The 24,788-nt window shown below is 32.7% G+C and overlaps 1 protein-coding gene across 5 annotated transcripts in view; it reads right to left on the bottom strand.

Moving 5' to 3' along the window:
• The window catches only part of LOC129751382 (protein prickle-like), a 131,884-nt gene that overhangs the window by 48,481 nt on the left and 58,615 nt on the right, over positions 1-24,788 (bottom strand). For all 5 annotated transcript variants that reach the window (XM_055746859.1, XM_055746860.1, XM_055746861.1 and 2 more), the window contains one exon: positions 7,486-8,254. In XM_055746859.1, coding sequence (XP_055602834.1) covers positions 7,486-8,254 — 769 coding nt within the window. The remainder of the gene's footprint in view (positions 1-7,485; positions 8,255-24,788) is intronic.

Here is a 24,788-nt window from a genome sequence, read left to right as displayed (position 1 = left end):
TAAAATTTGAATAATGAAGCAAATGCGATCATCCGTAGTCCATATACAATATCTTCCATGAACTTTTTATTAAGAGGAGCTTAATTGTTTCAAAAAAATTTTACTTTTGTTATGATTGGGATGTCAACTTTTTGGAAAAACTTCTGTACAATTCAATACTGGTAAGTTACAAAATGTACGATGAAGGGTTTGCGAGTTTTGTAGATGTTGAGCATTAAAATTCTTAGTGGATTGTGTCGTTTTTTTTTTAACATTTTCAGATAATAAATGTTTTTAGTTTATGAACCTAAATCAACTAGAAACATTTATGATCCGATAATGCTAAAAAACACGATATTCTTTTCTAACTTCGTCAGATTAAGGCTAGTGATCGTGGTGGATGCAGTTCATAACATAAATTTACCACGAATCAGACTAGTGGTTAGAAGGCAAATTGTTATACGTTTACATTGCTCAGTTTTATCAGGGTTTGTCCGAATATTGAATAGTAAATTTGGGAACACTCCGGCCCGGCCCGGTTCCCCGGATTTCTTTGAAAAATGCCCGGATGCCACCGGATCTATTAACTTTATTTGGCAAATCAAACCAAAAAGAGGACAACATGTGGTATAATTTTTTTTTATTATGCCTTCAAAGCGAAATTTAAAGAGCAAGTTTAATAAAAACAATTTGAAATCAGTCGATAAGCTTTTATTGAAAAAAAAAAATCGAAATATTTTCTTTATTTTTGTTAAGTAACTTTTGGGTCTGGACGTCAATTTTGAAATCAAATTTCTGGATTTTGCCAGGTTTTTATATAAAATTGCCGAATTTGCCCGGCCCAAATACGTGCTGAAAACATTCTGGAAACCTTAGTTTAGAGTAAGCTTGACAGATTGCCCGGTTTTACCCGGATTTGCCCGGATATTTGACGCAAAATTTAGAAAAAGTCCAGTCCGGTCCGATTGCTCGGAATACATTGAAAAAGCCCAAATATTGTCCGGATTCATTCATTTTATTTGACAAATGTTACAAAAAAACTCGAAATGAGTTATTATAATTTTGTACGTATACGTACAAAAACCAAATTTTTTGAGCAACTTTTATCTGATTAATGATGAACAGTTTTGAAGGCTAAAATAAGATTCAAAATCTTCAGATGGTTTTTAAGGAAAATATTTCATGTGTATTCATCTCGATTTTTATTGAATAATTCTGTGGTTTTGACCAAATTGGCCCGGATATTGCCCGGATTTTGGGTTGATAATTTTGAAATCAAATACCCGGACTTTATACGGTCCGTCAAAGTCAAGGTACGTCCGGAAAAAAAATGCTGGCAACCTTAGGCAAGCATATGACCCTTATCAGTGTGCAATTTACCGATGCAAGCTTTGTTTGAGAATTTCGCGATTATAAATGTTTACTCCTGTCATAGCTTTTTTTGGTTGTTTTAACTGACACAAATAGCAATAAAAAATTCATTAGCAATTCATTCAGTCCTGAATTAGCGCAACGAGTATTATTTTGTACGGAAGTTTGTATGCCAAAACAAAATTATTTTATTCAAAAATCACCAGATAGGTACTGAAAGTTAAAAAATATATCTTTGGATTTTAAATGTTCCTTGATTTTTGCAGTACATTTAATGTAAACAAACCTTAAACCTTACTATTACCTAAAAAGATATTCGATGTTATGCAAAAAAAAAATCAAAAAATATTTTTTTATCTAAGCGTTTATTTCAAAGATGTTTAAGCGTAGGATGAAAATAAAAAATCGCACAAAACTGCTTTGCATAACCAATGAATTTATTGGCCTATATGGCCTGCCTTCGACCAGACCGAACTGAGCGCCATTAGAAAATTTAAAAACAACTGAAACTAAATCTAGAGTTATTCATATCCTATTTCGCAAAACCGAAAACAAATGATTAAAATGAATTCCTTGAATTATAAACTATTGATTCTAGCTCATTAACATAAAAGATTTTGTATCTAGATGAAAATATTTGCACATGAAGTTCAAGTGTCTCGAAAAAATGCTGATGGCGTTCAGTTCGGTCTGGTCGAATCCCGACCATATAATCTTAAAAAAAAAAACATTTTTTGAAAGCTCTGGCCAGCAAAACCTGTCATTTTTAAGTAATTTTCATTGAATTGAGATTTTTTATTATGGAATGGTTTTAAGATATTTTTGGCTTTTTCAGCCTTTCTAGTATATCAAACAACTTTGTTTTAAAATACTCGACGTTCCGACCAGTTTTGGTGGTCTTTTTAAAGGGAATTATCAGTCTGTTGTTCTTGTCAGTGTCGTTTTTATCGGTTAGGAGTCCTAACCGTTGGATAAAAACGACACTGACAAGAACAACAGATTTATAAATCCTTTGAAAAAGACCACCGAAACTGGTCGAAACGTCGGGTATTTCAAAACAAATCGAAAAAGCCAAAAACATCTAATGAACAACATCTGGTCGTAACATTAAACCTAATCTCACATTATTTCCGATAACGTTTTCTTATTGCCAGGATAATTACAAAGGAACGCTGCGAAATGTGATACCCAAATAAAGAGAAAAATATCATCAGACTGGTCTGAATGCATTTAATAAACATTGCTGGTTGATGAAGGATTGCTAGCGAACTATGAAAACCGAGAATTTCGGGAAAAAGTTTCGAATGCCATTCTTAAAAAGTTTGGAATGTCATTCTTTTACCAGGAATCCGAAAAAACTGCAAACTTTGGCACAATACCGGAAAAATTGTCATTTTTTTAATTTACCACAAATTTGAAAAAAAACTATTTTCAATTAAGAATGTACGAAATTTTTGGGTTCAACTGAATGTGATAATAACAAAGTTCTTTCGAAAGTATTAAACATATTTTAAGTCAGAATTTTTTAAACTTCACAGAAGTTTAATCGGAAAGGTCTGAATGAATTGATTTGAACAAAATTCGGCTTGAAATAATCTCAGGCTTAATTTTTTCTTAAAAACTTCATGAGAACATTTTCACATATTTGGAGAAATATTTCTTACTGAAAGACTTCTATCCTGCTATGTTTTTAGGCTTATGATTTTTCATATCCAAAAGGAAATAAGTTTTGTGAAAAAGTTATTTTAGATATCTTCATTCGTCGCTCTTAAATCGCTTCATTTTATGTAACCTGGAAATTTATGATTTTTTAAACCAAGTTTAAAAATCTATATATATAAAAAGCAATTTCTGTATGTTTGTTTGTTTGTTTGTCCTCTATAGACTCAGCCGCCTTAAGAGCTAGAGAGCTGAAATTTGTCTTGGATACTCATTAGGACCTGGAAGGATGAAAATGTTTTCAGATTTTTGGATGACCCCTTCTGAAGAGGGTCGTTCATACAAGACAAATATTGTTTTCACGATATTGACGTTATTTTTCGTCGGATGTGTTGAAAATTTGCACATGAGTGTTTTAAAAGACGAGCAATCGATTTCAGGTGTCAAATTTTGTGTAAGGGGACAGCCAAAGGGGTCGTCCATATTAACTGTTCACTGTTTTTGCGATATTGACGTTATTATACATCGTACTCCGATGAAAATTGGTACACGATAGTTTTGAGTGACGTGCAATCGTATCCAATTTAGTGTAAGGGGCCGGCAAAAGGGGTCGTTCATATTAAATTTTCAGTATCTTAGTGATATTAACGTTTTTATACATCGGATTAGGGTGAAAATTTGCACATAGGAGTTATTAGGGACAAATAACTGATTTCACTAACCCGAACTAAAATCAGGGGTCGGCCAAAGGGGTCGTCCATGTTAACTATTCACTGTTGATGCAATATTGTCGTTATTATACATCGGATTCAGACAAAGACACGGTAGTTTTCAGGGACGGGCAGTCGATTTCAGATGTCAAATATTTTGCCAGGGGTCGTCCATATAAATTAATTATTCACTATTTTTACTTCACTATTGACGTTATTATACAATGGATTGCTTTGAAAATTTGCACACGGGAGTTTTGAGGGAAGGGCAATCGATTTCAGAAATCAAAGTTTTTATAAGAGCCCCCGAAAGGGGTTTAGCTTTTTGCCAATAATTGCGTTGTTATGCAATGATTCAGTCGAAATTCAATAAATTTAATTTATACACGTGGTTTTTGATTCCTGATTTCATATTTAGTAGAAAACGACAGACGAAGTGATCATCCAATTTTTTTGCAATTATTACTTAACAATGAATCTGGAAAATGCTTGGCAATTGACTTTCATACAAACTGTTCATGACATATTCCAAGTTGAAAGCGAAACGGAGTTCGTATGGGATCAGCTAGTATATATATATATCTTTTATTTTTTAGTTTTTCTAGATTCTACATATCAGTTCTTACGAGGGCAAATATTCAAGATAAAATTTGTAAAGTTAAAAATTGAGGGGGAAGTTTTTGTATTGTTGGCATGATTTTATTTGAGCTAACGCATATCCCATTAATTCCAATTTGAATTAGGTCAGCTAAAAAAAACGAAATACCTGGGAATTTTGAAAAAAAAAAATCGTTAGCTACCCAAGATATATTTTTTTGTTCCGATTATAGTCCTTTTACCAACTTTGTGACATTCGAGACTTTATATCAACGTTGCAGTTGAAGCACAGATACTGCAAATGTTATCCTGTACAACTGTGTTCGAACTCATGGACATCGGCTCAGGAAGTAGCTGACTTGCTAACTGAGCTACATAACAAGCCACTACCCTTCGTATGAGTATATTTAGCAATTATGTATTCAGCAAAATACCACAATTTTTATGTCAATAACACAACTGAACGAGTTTGAAGCCGATATTTATAGTCTATTAAAAGTAATGGGTCATCAAATAATTTTTTTTCAATAATTATATCAGTACCAACACTTGAAAACTGTCTATGTTCAATTATGCATTTCGAGAAAAATGCGTTTGAAAATTTTGCAATCTTTTTTTAATCGCTAATTAAATTTCACGAGGAATTCTGCAAGTCTATATGGTCGAAACCGTGCGTAGGACCATTCTAAATATGTTTTTATCGATACGATGGTGTTATTATAAAAAAAATAGCTCGCAATTGTTTATAGACCCTAGCTGGAGTATGAAATTCGTCTACATGTTTTATACACCCTTTGCTTTGTACTGTATTTTTCATGTGTGCGAGCGAGATGGAGATAAAATTTCCCCTTTTTTTTGACAAAGGCTTATGGTTCTCGTGAGGGAATAACTTTCCGCATTCTTTCCCTTTGAATGTTTTGCATCTAGACCGTTTGCTTTGTAGTGGAGTAAAGGGTGTATAAAACAATCTGTGTGAGGATAATGCCATTTTATGGCTCTAAATTTTTTAGATCCTTTGTTCTAACTGCATTATAAATCTTACGAAAACTGGAAAAGTAGAGCTTATATTGGGCTATTTGAATCGACTGAAAAAGGGTTTTGTTTACTTTGTCTTTTATACCCTTTTCACATGTTGATGCTGATTTCAATACGATTCTGCTAATTTCTCTCAAACATTGTTCATTGCGTTCTGGAAGATACATGTTATTCATTGCGATTTAGTATGTAAATAAATTGCCTAATCTGAAGAAATTGCAGCAAAAAATAAAAAAAAACGGTTTTTTGATAACTTTTTTTGCATATCATCTGTATATTGAAATAAAATAGAAATATACCATGAGTAGTTCCTTTAACATGTTCGTCGCATTAGGACCCATATTTGGGTGACGGGTGTATTTCCCGAGAGGCCCCGCCACATCAAAAACGGGTGACGCTGTCTTACTCAAATTAGCCACTAGGTTTCGGCATGCTTTGCAAATCTTGGAGTTCTCTGTCTTTACTTCCACGCTCTGAGAATATCTTTCTGCCCGGTTAGTAAATCTACCAAAATGAGGGTGACAACGAACGTGTTAAACTCTGGAATATTTTTAAAATTTTTCAATGCGTTGTTTTTTCTCATAATAAGATGTATTTAAATTAGTTGAAAACGAGCTTTAAAAGTATGAAAGATTGGCCCGCAGAATAATCACATTTCTAAAATTTGGCCGCCAGCTTAAAATGTTGGCTTCCCGTGCTCTAGAATAAGCTTGTCAGATTACCCCGTTTTATTCGATTTTTTCCGGATATTCTGTTTAAAATTTAGGAACGGTCGGTTGAGTGGTTTTATTAAAAACCACTAGGATTGTGCCCGGATTTTTTCACTTTATTTGCAACTATGACCAAAAATTCAAATTTAGTAACTTTTTTTAATTTTATTTTTGCGACCAATAACTGAAATTTTTGAACAAGTTTTGTCAAAATATACATGAACGATTTTATGGAAGCCGAAAATGCAATTAAATATTTTCTAATAAGTTTTGATAAAGATTAAATTTTTCATGTATATATCTTATTGATTTGTATTCCATATGTTCAGATGCCTGGATATTGCCCGGTTTTTGGTTGAAATTTTTGAAAATCAAATTCCTGGATATTTCCAGGTTTTAAATTTAGATAGGCAATTTTTTACGCTCCGGATACGTGCGGGAAAAATTCTGGCAACCGAATTCTAGATATAAGCTTGGCAGATTTTTAATTTGATCCAAAAATTCTGGCGTAGGTGATAATGATCAAAAGAGAGAACAAATGTCGAGAATTTTTCAAAAAGCCAACTGGAAGATGCCATCTCACCTCAACCGAAACTCGCAATCAGAACCGAGAATTGAACAAATCATGACCAAATCAAGTAGGTACTACAATAAATTCTGTGATCAAGCGTTTCAGCTTTACTTTTATAGGACCGGCATGCCGCTGCAAAATTATTGATTGCTATCAACATTAAAACATTCCAAAGACTTAATCAAGAGTGCACACTCAACCATTTTTCGCTGTAAAATATCAACTTCTTGCAGCTACGAGAAACGAGGAAGGAGTTGGTACCTTGTCACTTCTCTACGCGTATGCGTACGTACATACCGGGAAGGTAACTCCGTAACCGTAACTCGGGTTTGGTTTGTTGGAAGTTTTGAGTAGGAAAATTTCAAAATTGATGGTTCAAAGTTCCCCCCACATGACGGTAGTCGGAGGCACTCAACCGGGGTGTTATTTTTACGCATCTTGCGTCCTTTCCCCTCGGATGCTTTTTTTTTTCTTCCAAGCATTCCTGGTGAGAGTTATAGGCATCCTCCAGCGTCTGACTAGCTAGTTGTTGGGGCCGATCAACTCGATAAACTTGTTTTGGGACCGACCGACGCGAGACGGTGGCATTTGCTCGGTTGCTTCTGATCGGAATCGGACCGACCAACCATTCGGAAGCGTTTCGATGTCCATGTTAGCCTTCGCCTCGTTTGCCGTTTTCCATACGTTTTAAATATTGTATAATTAAATTGGAAATTCCTTTATCGGTACTCCTAGCTGCGTTGCGTTGCAAGTGAAGAAGAAAGGAGCCATCACACACGCACATGCTAATTGTTACCTTTTGCCAATCGACATAATTATGATTGGATGGAAGAAAGGGAAGAGAGACACTCACCTGGTCTGGCCGAAGGCCCGGAGGAACCCAAGTGTACTCTTCCAGGGCACAGCCGCTGTCGTCGTCGGACTGGGAATAATTATGGCCGCCACCGCCTCCTCCGACTCCTCCTGGTCCAGGAACTCCACCGACTCCTCCCGGGCCACCCGGCAAAGGTCCTCCCATGCCCCCCATGCCGCCAACTGCCGGATGGTGTTGACCGAGGTGATAGCTGCTGGGAGGACCTCCAACTCCACTGCCGAAGGTTTGCGACGACAGCTGGTGAGAATGATGGGCCGAGGAAGGGGGAGGAGGAGGTCCCGAGGGTGACGGGGAATGATGTTGACTGCTCGCGCTCCCACTTCTTGGTGAATGATGATACATCCCGACAGGTGCTCCGGGTCCAGGTGGCATCCCCGGATAAGGTCCCGGATGGTGCTGCAGATGTTGCTGGGGTGGCAGATTACTCGAAGGCTGAGACAGGGCATGGGCGGCGTAGATGCCGCGGGATCCGGGACCAGGACACTCCTGATGGGGTCCGTTGTTTGGCTGCAGCGGCGGGAGGAAGTCCGAAACCGAGGGGGACTGAAGCAGCGATTGAGGTGGGCCCACCTTGCCACTATGATGGCCCACGCCATAGCCCACGCCAGGCTGAGGTGGCCCATGCTGTGGGGAATTTAGCGAAACCCGACTGTTGTTGACGTCGTAGTCGTAGACGGGTTTCTGGTACGGGTACGACATCGTTTGCTGATATTGATGCTGTTGCTGCTGTAAAGAGGTGGGATGAATCCTGCAAACGATAGAGAAGAAAACGATGTTAGAAAATTTGATTAACAGGAGGAGATAATCTAATAGATTTCAACAGAGAGCCGTGATGATATTGCGTGGAGCAACTAATAGGCGTAGAAAGGCCACGCCGCCATTCAGAGGCCCCAGATTTGACTGTGACTTTCAAAACACAGCTGGATTAATGGATTCCTCAAGCAGGGGGTGGTTAACTAACTGGGAAACATGTAACACAGTGGAATTCATTTCAATTATACAAGCATTTTTAATACTCTGAGAACTCGTTTGAGATCGAAAAAGACTTATTTAGACAAACATCTGAAAATCATTGAGCCAAATTGACAAAAATGACAAAAATGACAAAAATGACAAAAATGACAAAAATGACAAAAATGACAAAAATGACAAAAATGACAAAAATGACAAAAATGACAAAAATGACAAAAATGACAATAATGACAAAAATGACAAAAATGACAAAAATGACAAAAATGACAAAAATGACAAAAATGACAAAAATGACAAAAATGACAAAAATGACAAAAATGACAGAAATGACAAAAATGACAAAAATGACAAAAATGACAAAAATGACAAAAATGACAAAAATGACAAAAATGACAAAAATGACAAAAATGACAAAAATGACAAAAATGACAAAAATGACAAAAATGACAAAAATGACAAAAATGACAAAAATGACAAAAATGACAAAAATGACAAAAATGACAAAAATGACAAAAATGACAAAAATGACAAAAATGACAAAAATGACAAAAATGACAAAAATGACAAAAATGACAAAAATGACAAAAATGACAAAAATGACAAAAATGACAAAAATGACAAAAATGACAAAAATGACAAAAATGACAAAAATGACGCACAAAATATGAAAAAAGTTGAAAAAAATCATAACAAAACGACACACAAATGAATCATGAATCAAAACCGTTTGAGGACGAAATTTCAGGTAACGTTAATTTTTTTGATAGCATGGAACAGTTGTTCGCTTTTGAATACGAAAAAATCTATCAACAATTGAAAAAAGAGATTTTTTAAATCTTGTTTCTAATCAAAAATTAAAAAAAGAACACAACCTTTGCTTTAAATTTCCAATTGGTACCAAACCCTTAAATTGTTAGTTTTTGGCGTCGATCGCTATCAGCACAAAACTCCCTTCACGGAGGCATTAATCATCGTTGATAGATTTAGTAGTACTCATGTTGAATTATGTAAAGCACTAGGAGTTGCACGACCGTATATCCACAATCTTAATCCCCCTGGTAAAAATCAGCGGAGAGAAAAAGGAGGGTAACATCAAATTCGATCTCGACGTCTAAGCCAAAAAACCCACTCACCCAAAGTCACGCACACTCTTCACTCGGCTTAATTTATAGTACCAAACAGTAAAAGCAAAAGCTGCAGCCATCTACTTTGCGGGGAATAATCTATCGCTACTGATCTCAATTTTTTTTTCTTTTACTGCCGCTAGACGCAACACAAAATCTCTGCGAAAATCTTAAAGTAGGCAACCCCATCGTCGTCAGTCAAATCTCACGAATTGCACAACTTTTCGAAAATAACAACAAACTTGTTGTATTGCTTTCGGTTGCAATTTTTTAGAGGCTCCGTATCCTATCAGCCCCAAAGCCTGAGGGTGGGCCAGATTCAAAAAACCCCCCTGGGGGGTTGTATCAACTTTGGGGAGATATACCCAGGAGAAAGCATATTCGACCCAAACTAAAAATTAAAAAAAAAAAAAACCGCCAAAATTCAATGATGGATGTCGCAACATGATCGTTGATTGCAGCCTTCATTGACTTCATTCATTCCTCCGTTCTTCATTCGGATAGGTGTGGTGAATTCGAAATAAAACAAGAGGGCCTTTTGTCTTCCGTCCAACAACTAATTATGACCCTGCCGGGCCAAGTAAAGTGGGACGGGGTGAAGATGTTACCAAGTTGTACCTGTGCGGTTGTCAGTCGTGTCATTTCTCACAGTTCTGACGTTTTATTACCCCTGAAGAGGTTCTTCTGTTGAAGGTTGTTGTGCGAAAACCTGTTTTAAGAGAAAAAAATGAACACGCATAGAGGTGCATCTTTCTCTTGAGTTCAATTATGGCTTAGGACTTGGACTAAGACTTGGACTAGGACTTGGACTAGGACTTGGACTAGGACTTGAACTATGACTTGGACTTGGACTAGGACTAGGACTTGAACTAGGACTTGGACTAGGACTTGGACTTGGACTCGGACTTGGACTTGGACTTGGACTTGGACTTGGACTTGGACTTGGACTTGGACTTGGACTTGGACTTGGACTTGGACTTGGACTTGGACTTGGACTTGGACTTGGACTTGGACTTGGACTTGGACTTGGACTTGGACTTGGACTTGGACTTGGACTTGGACTTGGACTTGGACTTGGACTTGGACTTGGACTTGGACTTGGACTTGGACTTGGACTTGGACTTGGACTTGGACTTGGACTTGGACTTGGACTTGGACTTGGACTTGGACTTGGACTTGGACTTGGACTTGGACTTGGACTTGGACTTGGACTTGGACTTGGACTTGGACTTGGACTTGGACTTGGACTTGGACTTGGACTTGGACTTGGACTTGGACTTGGACTTGGACTTGGACTTGGACTTGGACTTGGACTTGGACTTGGACTTGGACTTGGACTTGGACTTGGACTTGGACTTGGACTTGGACTTGGACTTGGACTTGGACTTGGACTTGGACTTGGACTTGGACTTGGACTTGGACTTGGACTTGGACTTGGACTTGGACTTGGACTTGGACTTGGACTTGGACTTGGACTTGGACTTGGACTTGGACTTGGACTTGGACTTGGACTTGGACTTGGACTTGGACTTGGACTTGGACTTGGACTTGGACTTGGACTTGGACTTGGACTTGGACTTGGACTTGGACTTGGACTTGGACTTGGACTTGGACTTGGACTTGGACTTGGACTTGGACTTGGACTTGGACTTGGACTTGGACTTGGACTTGGACTTGGACTTGGACTTGGACTTGGACTTGGACTTGGACTTGGACTTGGACTTGGACTTGGACTTGGACTTGGACTTGGACTTGGACTTGGACTTGGACTTGGACTTGGACTTGGACTTGGACTTGGACTTGGACTTGGACTTGGACTTGGACTTGGACTTGGACTTGGACTTGGACTTGGACTTGGACTTGGACTTGGACTTGGACTTGGACTTGGACTTGGACTTGGACTTGGACTTGGACTTGGACTTGGACTTGGACTTGGACTTGGACTTGGACTTGGACTTGGACTTGGACTTGGACTTGGACTTGGACTTGGACTTGGACTTGGACTTGGACTTGGACTTGGACTTGGACTTGGACTTGGACTTGGACTTGGACTTGGACTTGGACTTGGACTTGGACTTGGACTTGGACTTGGACTTGGACTTGGACTTGGACTTGGACTTGGACTTGGACTTGGACTTGGACTTGGACTTGGACTTGGACTTGGACTTGGACTTGGACTTGGACTTGGACTTGGACTTGGACTTGGACTTGGACTTGGACTTGGACTTGGACTTGGACTTGGACTTGGACTTGGACTTGGACTTGGACTTGGACTTGGACTTGGACTTGGACTTGGACTTGGACTTGGACTTGGACTTGGACTTGGACTTGGACTTGGACTTGGACTTGGACTTGGACTTGGACTTGGACTTGGACTTGGACTTGGACTTGGACTTGGACTTGGACTTGGACTTGGACTTGGACTTGGACTTGGACTTGGACTTGGACTTGGACTTGGACTTGGACTTGGACTTGGACTTGGACTTGGACTTGGACTTGGACTTGGACTTGGACTTGGACTTGGACTTGGACTTGGACTAGGACTTGGACTTGGACTTGGACTTGGACTTGGACTTGGACTTGGACTTGGACTTGGACTTTGACTTTGACTTTGACTTTGACTTTGACTTTGACTTTGACTTTGACTTTGACTTTGACTTTGACTTTGACTTTGACTTTGACTTTGACTTTGACTTTGACTTTGACTTTGACTTTGACTTTGACTTTGACTTTGACTTTGACTTTGACTTTGACTTTGACTTTGACTTTGACTTTGACTTGGACTTGGACTTGGACTTGGACTAGGACTAAGACTTGGACTTGGACTAGGACTAAGACTTTAACTAGGAGTAGATCTAAGAGTAAGACTTAGACTTAGGCTGAACTAAGACAATGACTAATACTAGGACAATGATAAGCACTAAGATAATAACTAGGATTCGACTTTGACTAGGATTATGATAAGACTAAAAAAACAGATCATGGGCCAGTCTAGAAAAGCGAAGACTCTGAGTAAGACTAATAGAGCTAAGACTGGAATAGGACTAACATTTGGATTAAGACTGATGCTAGGACTCGAATTCATACAGTGTTTGTTCTAGGACAAGGACCAGACGGCAGAATTTTAGCTATGACGAAACCTAGAATCACTCAAATTCAAAATAAAGAATCAGAACTCAAATTTTCAAATTTTAAAACTTGTACTTGAAAATTGATTTTCTGATAGCATTAAGAATTTGAAAAAAATGTTTTAAAATCTAACTTCTAAAGAATGCCATGAATGGTTTATCTGTAGCTGACCCAATTTTACCGGAAAAATCTCGAAGCCATCCCAGCAGCAGCGACTTGATTAGTCGCCCGAAAGATGTTCATCAAACGACCGTGTCGGTCCATCATCAATTTATGAATATGGAATGCCATTTTTTAAAACCTTTCTTTAAGCTGCTGCTTCTCTATCGCTGAATAAACAAAATCAAATTTACAACCATCACACACAATCTTTGAGGGTTCCTTAGAGAGCTGGAAGAGGTAGAGGTAGGTGCCTAGTTTCGGAGATTTTAGCATTTGAATGGTCCCCTAAAAACACGCCATTTAGAGGTGGCAAAACTGGTTCCATTTCTTCGCATTTTTTTTCTCTGGCCTCCCTCCTTAAGATGGAAAATTTAAAAGGCCACACCATCAGATCATCTGGAACGGGAGATCTAAAAAAGCCAAACAAAAAAAAAACAGTCAAAAGCTAAAAGGGCCATAAATTTGGGCGATCAAACAGTTGGACTGATTACTGTGAGTGGCGTTTTATTTTGCTTAAAATAGTTTCTTTTTGTGTCTGTCTCTTTCTGCGAATAGATCGATTTTTATGGACTTTTTTTGTCGTGGCCTTTTTTGTTTTCAGTCCGCGGTTTAGCTAATTTGTACGGCGCGGTTGATGAGAAGGTTTGTTTTTATGGACGCTTCCTTCTTTCTCTTCGAATCGAACATGAGCAATGTGGAGCTAACAAAATGCTTGTCGAGAGATAAAAGACACGGATTATCCGGTCGAGAGGCACCCGGAATGCCTACTTTTGAGAGTTTGAGTTTGAATTAATGATTGTATAAATCAAATCAAAGTTTTGAAGATTTTTTCAAAAGTAAAAAAATTTTTTGACCTTTTTGTCATAAAATGATATTTTTGACGTTTCGTAATTTTTTTTTGACATTTTGGACATTTTCGAAAATTTTGCAATCATTTATATTTTTGCCATTTTTGATGCTTTTGATACTTTTAACATTTTTGAAGTTTTTGACACTTTTTAAATTTTTGACAATTTTGATTTTTTTTTAAATTTTAAACATTTTTGATAATTTTGACATTTTTGACATTTTTGACATTGTTTACATTTTTGATATTTTTGACATTTTTGACATTTTTGACATTTCTGAAATTTTTTAAATTGACATTTTTGACATTTATGACATTTTTGAAATTTTTGACATACTTGACATTGTTGACATTTTTGACATTTTTGAAATTATTGACATTTTTGACATTTTTGACATTTTTGAAATTTTTGACATTTTGGACATTTTTGACATTTTTGACATTTTTGACATTTTTGACATTTTTGACATTTTTGACATTTTTGACATTTTTGACATTTTTGACATTTTTGACATTTTTGACATTTTTGACATTTTTGACATTTTTGACATTTTTGACATTTTTGACATTTTTGACATTTTTGACATTTTTGACATTTTTGACATTTTTGACATTTTTGACATTTTTGACAATTTTGACATTTTTGACATTTTTGTCATTTTTGTAATTTTTGTGATTTTTGTGATTTTTGACATTTTTGACATTTTTGACATTTTTGACATTTTTGACATTTTTGACATTTTTGACATTTTTGACATTTTTGTCATTTTTGTCATTTTTGTCATTTTTGTCATTTTTGTCATTTTTGTCATTTTTGTCATTTTTGTCATTTTTGTCATTTTTGTCATTTTTGTCATTTTTGTCATTTTTGTCATTTTTGTCATTTTTGTCATTTTTGTCATTTTTGTCATTTTTGTCATTTTTGTCATTTTTGTCATTTTTGTCATTTTTGTCATTTTTGTCATTTTTGTCATTTTTGTCATTTTTGTCATTTTTGTCATTTTTGTCATTTTTGTCATTTTTGTCATTTTTGTCATTTTTGTCATTTTTGTCATTTTTGTCATTTTTGTCATTTTTGTCATTTTTGTCATTTTTGTCATTTTTGTCATTTTTGTCATTTTTGTCATTTTGTCATTTTTGTCATTTTTGTCATTTTTGTCATTTTTGTCATTTTTGTCATTTTTGTCATTTTTGTCATTTTTGTCATTTTTGTCATTTTTGTCATTTTTGTCATTTTTGTCATTTTTGTCATTTTTGTCATTTTGTCATTTTTGTCATTTTTGTCATTTTTGTCATTTTTGTCATTTTTGTCATTTTTGTCATTTTTGTCATTTTTGTCATTTTTGTCATTTTTGTCATTTTTGTCATTTTTGTCATTTTTGTCATTTTTGTCATTTTTGTCATTTTTGTCATTTTTGTCATTTTTGTCATTTTTGTCATTTTTGTCATTTTTGTCATTTTTGTCATTTTTGTCATTTTTGTCATTTTTGTCATTTTTGTCATTTTTGTCATTTTTGTCATTTTTGTCATTTTTGTCATTTTTGTCATTTTGTCATTTTTGTCATTTTGTCATTTTTGTCATTTTTGTCATTTTTGTCATTTTTGTCATTTTTGTCATTTTTGTCATTTTGTCATTTTTGTCATTTTGTCATTTTTGTCATTTTGTCATTTTTGTCATTTTTGTCATTTTTGTCATTTTTGTCATTTTTGTCATTTTTGTCATTTTTGTCATTTTTGTCATTTTTGTCATTTTTGTCATTTTTGTCATTTTTATCATTTTTATCATTTTTGTCATTTTTGTCATTTTTGTCATTTTTGTCATTTTTGTCATTTTTGTCATTTTTGTCATTTTTGTCATTTTTGTCATTTTTGTCATTTTTGTCATTTTTGTCATTTATGTCATTTTTGTCATTTTTGTCATTTTTGTCATTTTTTGTCATTTTTGTCATTTTTGTCATTTTTGTCATTTTTGTCATTTTTGTCATTTTTGTCATTTTTGTCATTTTTGTCATTTTTGTCATTTTTGTCATTTTTGTCATTTTTGTCATTTTTGTCATTTTTGTCATTTTTGTCATTTTTGTCATTTTGGTCATTTTTGTCATTTTTGTCATTTTTGTCATTTTTGTCATTTTTGTCATTTTTGTCATTTTTGTCATTTTTGTCATTTTTGTCATTTTTGTCATTTTTGTCATTTTTGTCATTTTTGTCATTTTTGTCATTTTTGTCATTTTTGTCATTTTTGTCATTTTTGTTATTTTTGTCATTTTTGTCATTTTTGTCATTTTTGTCATTTTTGTCATTTTTGTCATTTTTGTCATTTTTGTCATTTTTGTCATTTTGTCATTTTTGTCATTTTTGTCATTTTTGTCATTTTTGTCATTTTTGTCATTTTTGTCATTTTTGTCATTTTTGTCATTTTTGTCATTTTTGTCATTTTTGTCATTTTTGTCATTTTTGTCATTTTTGTCATTTTTGTCATTTTTGTCATTTTTGTCATTTTTGTCATTTTTGTCATTTTTGTCATTTTTGTCATTTTTGTCATTTTTGTCATTTTTGTCATTTTTGTCATTTTTGTCATTTTTGTCATTTTTGTCATTTTTGTCATTTTTGTCATTTTTGTCATTTTTGTCATTTTTGTCATTTTTGTCATTTTTGTCATTTTTGTCATTTTTGTCATTTTTGTCATTTTTGTCATTTTTGTCATTTTTGTCATTTTTGTCATTTTTGTCATTTTTGTCATTTTTGTCATTTTTGTCATTTTTGTCATTTTTGTCATTTTTGTCATTTTGTCATTTTTGTCATTTTTGTCATTTTTGTCATTTTTGTCATTTTTGTCATTTTTGTCATTTTTGTCATTTTTGTCATTTTTGTCATTTTTGTCATTTTTGTCATTTTTGTCATTTTTGTCATTTTTGTCATTTTTGTCATTTTTGTCATTTTTGTCATTTTTGTCATTTTTGTCATTTTTGTCATTTTTGTCATTTTTGTCATTTTTGTCATTTTTGTCATTTTTGTCATTTTTGTCATTTTTGTCATTTTTGTCATTTTTGTCATTTTTGTCATTTTGTCATTTTTGTCATTTTTGTCATTTTTGTCATTTTTGTCATTTTTGTCATTTTTGTCATTTTTGTCATTTTTGTCATTTTTGTCATTTTTGTCATTTTTGTCATTTTTGTCATTTTTGTCATTTTTGTCATTTTTGTCATTTTTGTCATTTTTGTCATTTTTGTCATTTTGGTCATTTTTGTCATTTTTGTCATTTTTGTCATTTTTGTCATTTTTGTCATTTTTGTCATTTTTGTCATTTTTGTCATTTTTGTCATTTTTGTCATTTTTGTCATTTTTGTCATTTTTGTCATTTTTGTCATTTTTGTCATTTTTGTCATTTTTGTCATTTTTGTCATTTTTGTCATTTTTGTCATTTTTGTCATTTTTGTCATTTTTGTCATTTTTGTCATTTTTGTCATTTTTGTCATTTTTGTCATTTTTTGTCATTTTTGTCATTTTTGTCATTTTTGTCATTTTTGTCATTTTTGTCATTTTTGTCATTTTTGTCATTTTTGTCATTTTTGTCATTTTTGTCATTTTTGTCATTTTTGTCATTTTTGTCATTTTTGTCATTTTTGTCATTTTTGTCATTTTTGTCATTTTTGTCATTTTTGTCATTTTTGTCATTTTTGTCATTTTTGTCATTTTTGTCATTTTTGTCATTTTTGTCATTTTTGTCATTTTTGTCATTTTTGTCATTTTTGTCATTTTTGTCATTTTTGTCATTTTTGTCATTTTTGTCATTTTTGTCATTTATGTCATTTTTGTCATTTTTGTCATTTTTGTCATTTTTGTCATTTTTGTCATTTTTGTCATTTTTGTCATTTTTGTCATTTTTGTCATTTTTGTCATTTTTGTCATTTTTGTCATTTTTGTCATTTTTGTCATTTTTGTCATTTTTGTCATTTTTGTCATTTTTGTCATTTTTGTCATTTTTGTCATTTTTGTCATTTATGTGATTTTTGTCATTTTTGCCATTTCTGACATTATTGATTTTTTTTGTCATTTTTGACATTTTTGACAATTTTGATATTTTTGACATTTTTGACATTTTTGACATTTTTGAAATTTTTGACATTTTCGAAATTTTCGAAATTTTTGACATTTTTGACATTTTTGACATTTTTGACATTTTTGACATTTTGACAATTTTGACATTTTTGACATTTTTGACATTTTTGACATTTTTGACATTTTTGACATTTTTGACATTTTTGACATTTTTGACATTTTTGACATTTTTGACATTTTGGACATTTTGGACATTTTGGACATTTTGGACATTTTTGACATTTTTGACATTTTTGACATTTTTGACATTTTTGACATTTTTGACATTTTTGACATTTTTGACATTTTTGACATTTTTGACATTTTTGACATTTTTGACATTTTTGACATTTTTGACATTTTTGACATTTTTGACATTTTTGACATTTTTGACATTTTTGACATTTTTGACATTTTTGACATTTTTGACATTTTTGACATTTTTGACATTTTTGACATTTTACATTTTTGACATTTTTCACATTTTTCACATTTTTCACATTTTTGACAATTTTGACAATTTTGACAATTTTGACAAATTTGACAATTTTGACAATTTTGACAATTTTGACAATTTTGACAATTTTGACAATTTTGACAATTTTGACAATTTTGACAATTTTGACAATTTTGACAATTTTGACAATTTTGACAATCTTGACAATTTTGACAATTTTGACATTTTTGACAATTTTGACAATTTTGACAATTTTGACAATTTTGACAATTTTGACAATTTTGACAATTTTGACAATTTTGACAATTTTGACAATTTTGACAATTTTGACAATTTTGACAATTTTGACAATTTTGACAATTTTGACAATTTTGACAATTTTGACAATTTTGACAATTTTGACAATTTTGACAATTTTGACAATTTTGACAATTTTGACAATTTTGACAATTTTGACAATTTTGACAATTTTGACAATTTTGACAATTTTGACAATTTTGACAATTTTGACAATTTTGACAATTTTGACAATTTTGACAATTTTGACATTTTGATATTTTTTTTCATTTTTTAACAGTTTTTTTATTTTCAACATTTTTTATATTTTCGACATTTTTTATGTTTTTGATATTTTTGACATTTTTCGAAGATTTTCAAAGATTTTTCACAGGAGCTCAGTAATGTGTTTATTAAAAAAAATGTTACATCTGACAATTATGCGTCCAGTGAATCTGAAGGTAATTTTATGACTGTTTTAAGTCATTCATTAGAACCAGCTCAGGTCGACATAAGTTGAGTCACTTGCCATACGATGACGCAAATCGCAAGTTTCAGCCCATGTTAGCCAGCATCCATTTTTTGACCTTTTTCATCCTCCTGCGGCAATTCCGGTCGCCTGGGTTCCGCAAGTTTGACGAGTTCGGACCACTTTAGAGCCGCAGTGGCATTGCAATTTGACCTACAACTGCTTGAACTCCTCCAACCAAACCCGGCACTCACAGCATCCCAAGCTCAATGTGACCCGTATCATATCCGTCATCATCTGGGACCAGCCAGATGGGTTTCGATGGCACTTTCCGAAGAAGAACGTGAGGTCTCGTTGTTGTTTTCTCTTCCCCCGTTTTTTTTCTGCTTGTCGTCTTCAGCTTCGATACTTCGAGAGCAACATGACGAACGTCAAATTACCTACTTACTTTGGAATCTGTTAGGGGAGGAAGAGGGTCGATGTGTACAATCAGAGTACGCCCATCATCTTGCCGTAATTAGGTTGGATTTGATCCCCATGATCCATCCCCATCCAGAAAGAGGTTGAGAGCTTCCCGACTTTCGATTCGCTTGACTGGATTGATGGATGAAATGGAATGGTTGGATGGAATTCGTGCTTGACGCAGATTAAGTATAAGTAAGGGGGAATCGATCCGATGAAATGGATATGGCGCATCGTCTCAGGGTCGTATAATGTATTATGCGTAATTGAACTATTGGAAGCGTTGAAAACGTTTAGGCACGATCGTAATTGAATTCCTTCTTCTAAATTATGTGCAGGATTTATGGACGCGAAAGGGTGGTATTATTTTTAAATTTGCTCCGATCCGGGAAGATGTCACGACTCAGCGGGATGGAACTAATCGATGGCATCTTCCCTGGCATTACCCGAATAAATATTATACGGGTTTCAACGCGGAAGAGACGTTTAAAATTAATATAGCGGGCAATTATCCTGACCTATCCGCTTCGCGCCAAACGCGGCCATGCTCTAGTTGCTGGAGTCGTAACCCCATAATCACTAATCGCTCGCTACAATCTTGCTCATTCACCCACATTGTAATCGGCAATTTCGGCAAAACTGCCCCGAAAGATCATCCCGAAAACATTAAACAACAATCTGGAAACAGACGCACGAAACCGTGACAAGCCCCAAAAGATAAGCCGCTCCAGTCGCCACGATTTGGGGAAGAAAACTAAAGAAAACACCATCGTCCACTAATCACTTAATTAGAGTGGGACTCCCCTTAGTAGCTATATCTTTTGGAGTCGTCAATCTCGCCTCTAAACGATCGTTCTCCGTACGAAATTAAGGAGAGCAATCAGATTAAAAGAGAAAAAAAAAATACACGAAGAGACTGACTAATTTCCACTTAAAACTACCCGACCTCACGTGACTTTCAAAAAAAGAAAAATGGCATATCCATTTGGCGCAAGATGACATCCGACCAATTGATGATGACGCCTGCAATCACGCTCAACCTTTCCCGGTCCCCTAAACCAAAAAAAAAAAACTCCAGCTAATAACAACCTTTTGCCGTCCAAAAAAAAACATAATAAATCTATCCTCTAACCAGGAACCCCCCACCATTTAGCTCCATCAACCGAGGGACCCCTAGATATGATGGATGCCTAAAATATGCACCAACCAAAACGTTTTCGGAGGGCAGTCGCAATTTTGGCGACCTCATTTCCATACAGCGACCGTCGAGGGGCCAAACCGACATCGTTTTATTGTTGTTCGAGTTTGAGAAAAATGGTTGTGGATAGTTTGGTGAGGGGTTTTCGTTGGTCATTTTGCTGATAATCAGCAATTACCTACCTACCGAAAAAAAAACCTGAGAATTCAACTGGACGACGACGAAAGTTAATTGCTACCCCATGTCTGCCTCTTTTTTAGAGGGACTTTTCGGGAACGAATGTTGATGTTTGTGGAGATTGAGACAAAATGGGAACTGTCATTCGGTTTTGTTTTGCAGGTTGAGGATTATTTTAATTTCGTTGCCAGTGATACGGGAGTAGGTTGATAAATTTGAACGAAGAGTTTTGGCGCCAGTCGGAAGTTTATTTTTGTTTTGTTAATTCGCATCTTGATCTGAGCTGTAAGCTCCATTGTCCAATTGCTGTGATTGTTGGATTAGCTACAACCAAAGAATTTTTGGCAGGATAAAATTTTTTGTAGTGTTAGTCATTCTATTTGTCGAAAAGAGGATTGCTTACATTTTTGTCATTTTTGTCATTTTTGTCATTTTTGTCATTTTTGTCATTTTTGTCATTTTTGTCATTTTTGTCATTTTTGTCATTTTTGTCATTTTTGTCATTTTTGTCATTTTTGTCATTTTTGTCATTTTTGTCATTTTTGTCATTTTTGTCATTTTTGTCATTTTTGTCATTTTTGTCATTTTTGTCATTTTTGTCATTTTTGTCATTTTTGTCATTTTTGTCATTTTTGTCATTTTTGTCATTTTTGTCATTTTTGTCATTTTTGTCATTTTTGTCATTTTTGTCATTTTTGACATTTTTGTCATTTTTGTCATTTTTGTCATTTTTGTCATTTTTGTCATTTTTGTCATTTTTGTCATTTTTGTCATTTTTGTCATTTTTGTCATTTTTGTCATTTTTGTCATTTTTGTCATTTTTGTCATTTTTGTCATTTTTGTCATTTTTGTCATTTTTGTCATTTTTGTTATTTTTGTCGTTTTTTGTCATTTTTGTCATTTTTGTCATTTTTATCATTTTTGTCATTTTTGTTTTTTGTCATTTTGTCATTTTTTCATTTTTGTCATTTTTGTCATTTTTGTCATGTTTGTCAGTTTTGGAATTTTTGTCATTTTTGTCATTTTTGTCATTTTTGTCATTTTTGTCATTTTTGTCATTTTTGTAATTTTTGTAATTTTTGAAATTTTTGTAATTTTTGTCATTTTTGTCATTTTTGTAATTTTTGTAATTTTTGTAATTTTTGTCATTTTTGTAATTTTTGTAATTTTTGTAATTTTTGTAATTTTTGTAATTTTTGTAACTTTGTTAATTTTTGTAATTTTTGTAATTTTTGCAATTTTTGTCATTTTTGTAATTTTTGTAATTTTTGTAATTTTTGTAATTTTTGTAATTTTTGTAATTTTTGTAATTTTTGTAATTTTTGTAATTTTTGTAATTTTTGCAATTTTTGCAATTTTTGTAATTTTTGTAATTTTTGTCATTTTTGTAATTTTTGTTATTTTTGTAATTTTTGTTATTTTTGTCATTTTTGTAATTTTTGTAATTTTTTTAATTTTTTTAATTTTTTTAATTTTTTTAATTTTTGTAATTTTTGTAATTTTTATAATTTTTGTTAGTTTTGTAATTTTTGTAATTTTTGTAATTTTTGTAATTTTTGTAATTTTTTGTAATTTTTGTAATTTTTGTAATTTTTGTAATTCTTGTAATTTTTTGTATTTTTGTAATTTTTGTAATTTTTGAAATTTTTGTAATTTTTGTAAATTTTGTAATTTTTGTAATTTTTGTAATTTTTGTAACTTATGTAATTTTTGTAAATTTTGTAGTTGTTTTTGTAGATTTTTTTTAAATTTTTGTAATTTCTGTCAATTTTCTCATTTTCGTAATTTTTGTTATTTGTGTTATTTTTGTCATTTTTGTCATTTTTGTCATTTTTGTCATTTTTGTCATTTTTGTCATTTTTGTCATTTTTGTCATTTTTGTCATTTTTGTCATTTTTGTCATTTTTGTCATTTTTGTCATTTTTGTCATTTTTGTCATTTTTGTCATTTTTGTCATTTTTGTCATTTTTGTCATTTTTGTCATTTTTGTCATTTTTGTCATTTTTGTCATTTTTGTCATTTTTGTCACTTTTGTCATTTTTGTCATTTTTGTCATTTTTGTCATTTTTGTCATTTTTGTCATTTTTGTCATTTTTGTCATTTTTGTCATTTTTGTCATTTTTGTCATTTTTGTCATTTTTGTCATTTTTGTCATTTTTGTCATTTTTGTCATTTTTGTCATTTTTGTCATTTTTGTCATTTTTGTAATTTTTGTAATTTTTGTCATTTTTGTCATTTTTGTCATTTTTGTCAATTTTGTCATTTTTGTCATTTTTGTCATTTTTGTCATTTTTGTCATTTTTGTCATTTTTGTCATTTTTGTCATTTTTGTCATTTTTATCATTTTTGTCATTTTTGTCATTTTTGTCATTTTTGTCATTTTTGTCATTTTTGTCATTTTTGTCATTTTTGTCATTTTTGTCATTTTTGTCATTTTTGTCATTTTTGTCATTTTTGTCATTTTTGTCATTTTTGTCATTTTTGTCATTTTTGTCATTTTTGTCATTTTTGTCATTTTTGTCATTTTTGTCATTTTTGTCATTTTTGTCATTTTTGTCATTTTTGTCATTTTTGTCATTTTTGTCATTTTTGTCATTTTTGTCATTTTTGTCATTTTTGTCATTTTTGTCATTTTTGTCATTTTTGTCATTTTTGTCATTTTTGTCATTTTGGTCATTTTTGTCATTTTTGTCATTTTTGTCATTTTTGTCATTTTTGTCATTTTTGTCATTTTTGTCATTTTTGTCATTTTTGTCATTTTTGTCATTTTTGTCATTTTTGTCATTTTTGTCATTTTTGTCATTTTTGTCATTTTTGTCATTTCTGTCATTTTTGTCATTTTTGTCATTTTTGTCATTTTTGTCATTTTTGTCATTTTTGTCATTTTTGTCATTTTTGTCATTTTTGTCATTTTTGTCATTTTTGTCATTTTTGTCATTTTTGTCATTTTTGTCATTTTTGTCATTTTTGTCATTTTTGTCATTTTTGTCATTTTTGTCATTTTTGTCATTTTTGTCATTTTTGTCATTTTTGTCATTTTTGTCATTTTTGTCATTTTTGTCATTTTTGTCATTTTTGTCATTTTTTGTCATTTTTGTCATTTTTGTCATTTTTGTCATTTTTGTCATTTTTGTCATTTTTGTCATTTTTGTCATTTTTGTCATTTTTGTCATTTTTGTCATTTTTGTCATTTTTGTCATTTTTGTCATTTTTGTCATTTTTGTCATTTTTGTCATTTTTGTCATTTTTGTAATTTTTGTCATTTTTTCATTTTTGTCATTTTTGTCATTTTTGTCATTTTTGTCATTTTTGTCATTTTTGTCATTTTTGTCATTTTTGTCATTTTTGTCATTTTTGTCATTTTTGTCATTTTTGTCATTTTTGTCATTTTTGTCATTTTTGTCATTTTTGTCATTTTTGTCATTTTTGTCATTTTTGTCATTTTTGTCATTTTTGTCATTTTTGTCATTTTTGTCATTTTAGTCATTTTTGTCATTTTTTTCATTTTTTATTTTTGTCATTTTTGTCATTTTTGTCATTTTTGTCATTTTTGTCATTTTTGTCATTTTTGTCATTTTTGTCATTTTTGTCATTTTTTGTCATTTTTGTCATTTTTGTCACTTTTTTCATTTTTGTCATTTTTGTCATTTTTGTCATTTTTGTCATTTTTGTCATTTTTGTCATTTTTGTCATTTTTGTCATTTTTGTCATTTTTGTCATTTTTGTCATTTCGTCAAGTCGTATTCGATTTCTGTCTTATTCTTTATGTCTCATTTCTGGCTTATTTCTGTCTCATTTCTGTCTCATTTCTGTCTCATTTCTGTCTCATTTCTGTCTCATTTTTGTCTCATTTTTGTCTCATTTTTGTCTCATTTTTGTCTCATTTTTGTCTCATTTTTGTCTCATTTCTC

Source organism: Uranotaenia lowii, chromosome 3 (genome assembly GCF_029784155.1).
Source record: "Uranotaenia lowii strain MFRU-FL chromosome 3, ASM2978415v1, whole genome shotgun sequence".
NCBI lineage: Eukaryota > Metazoa > Arthropoda > Insecta > Diptera > Culicidae > Uranotaenia > Uranotaenia lowii.
Note: the sequence above shows the minus strand (reverse complement) of the source record. Positions and strands in the feature narration are given on the sequence as shown.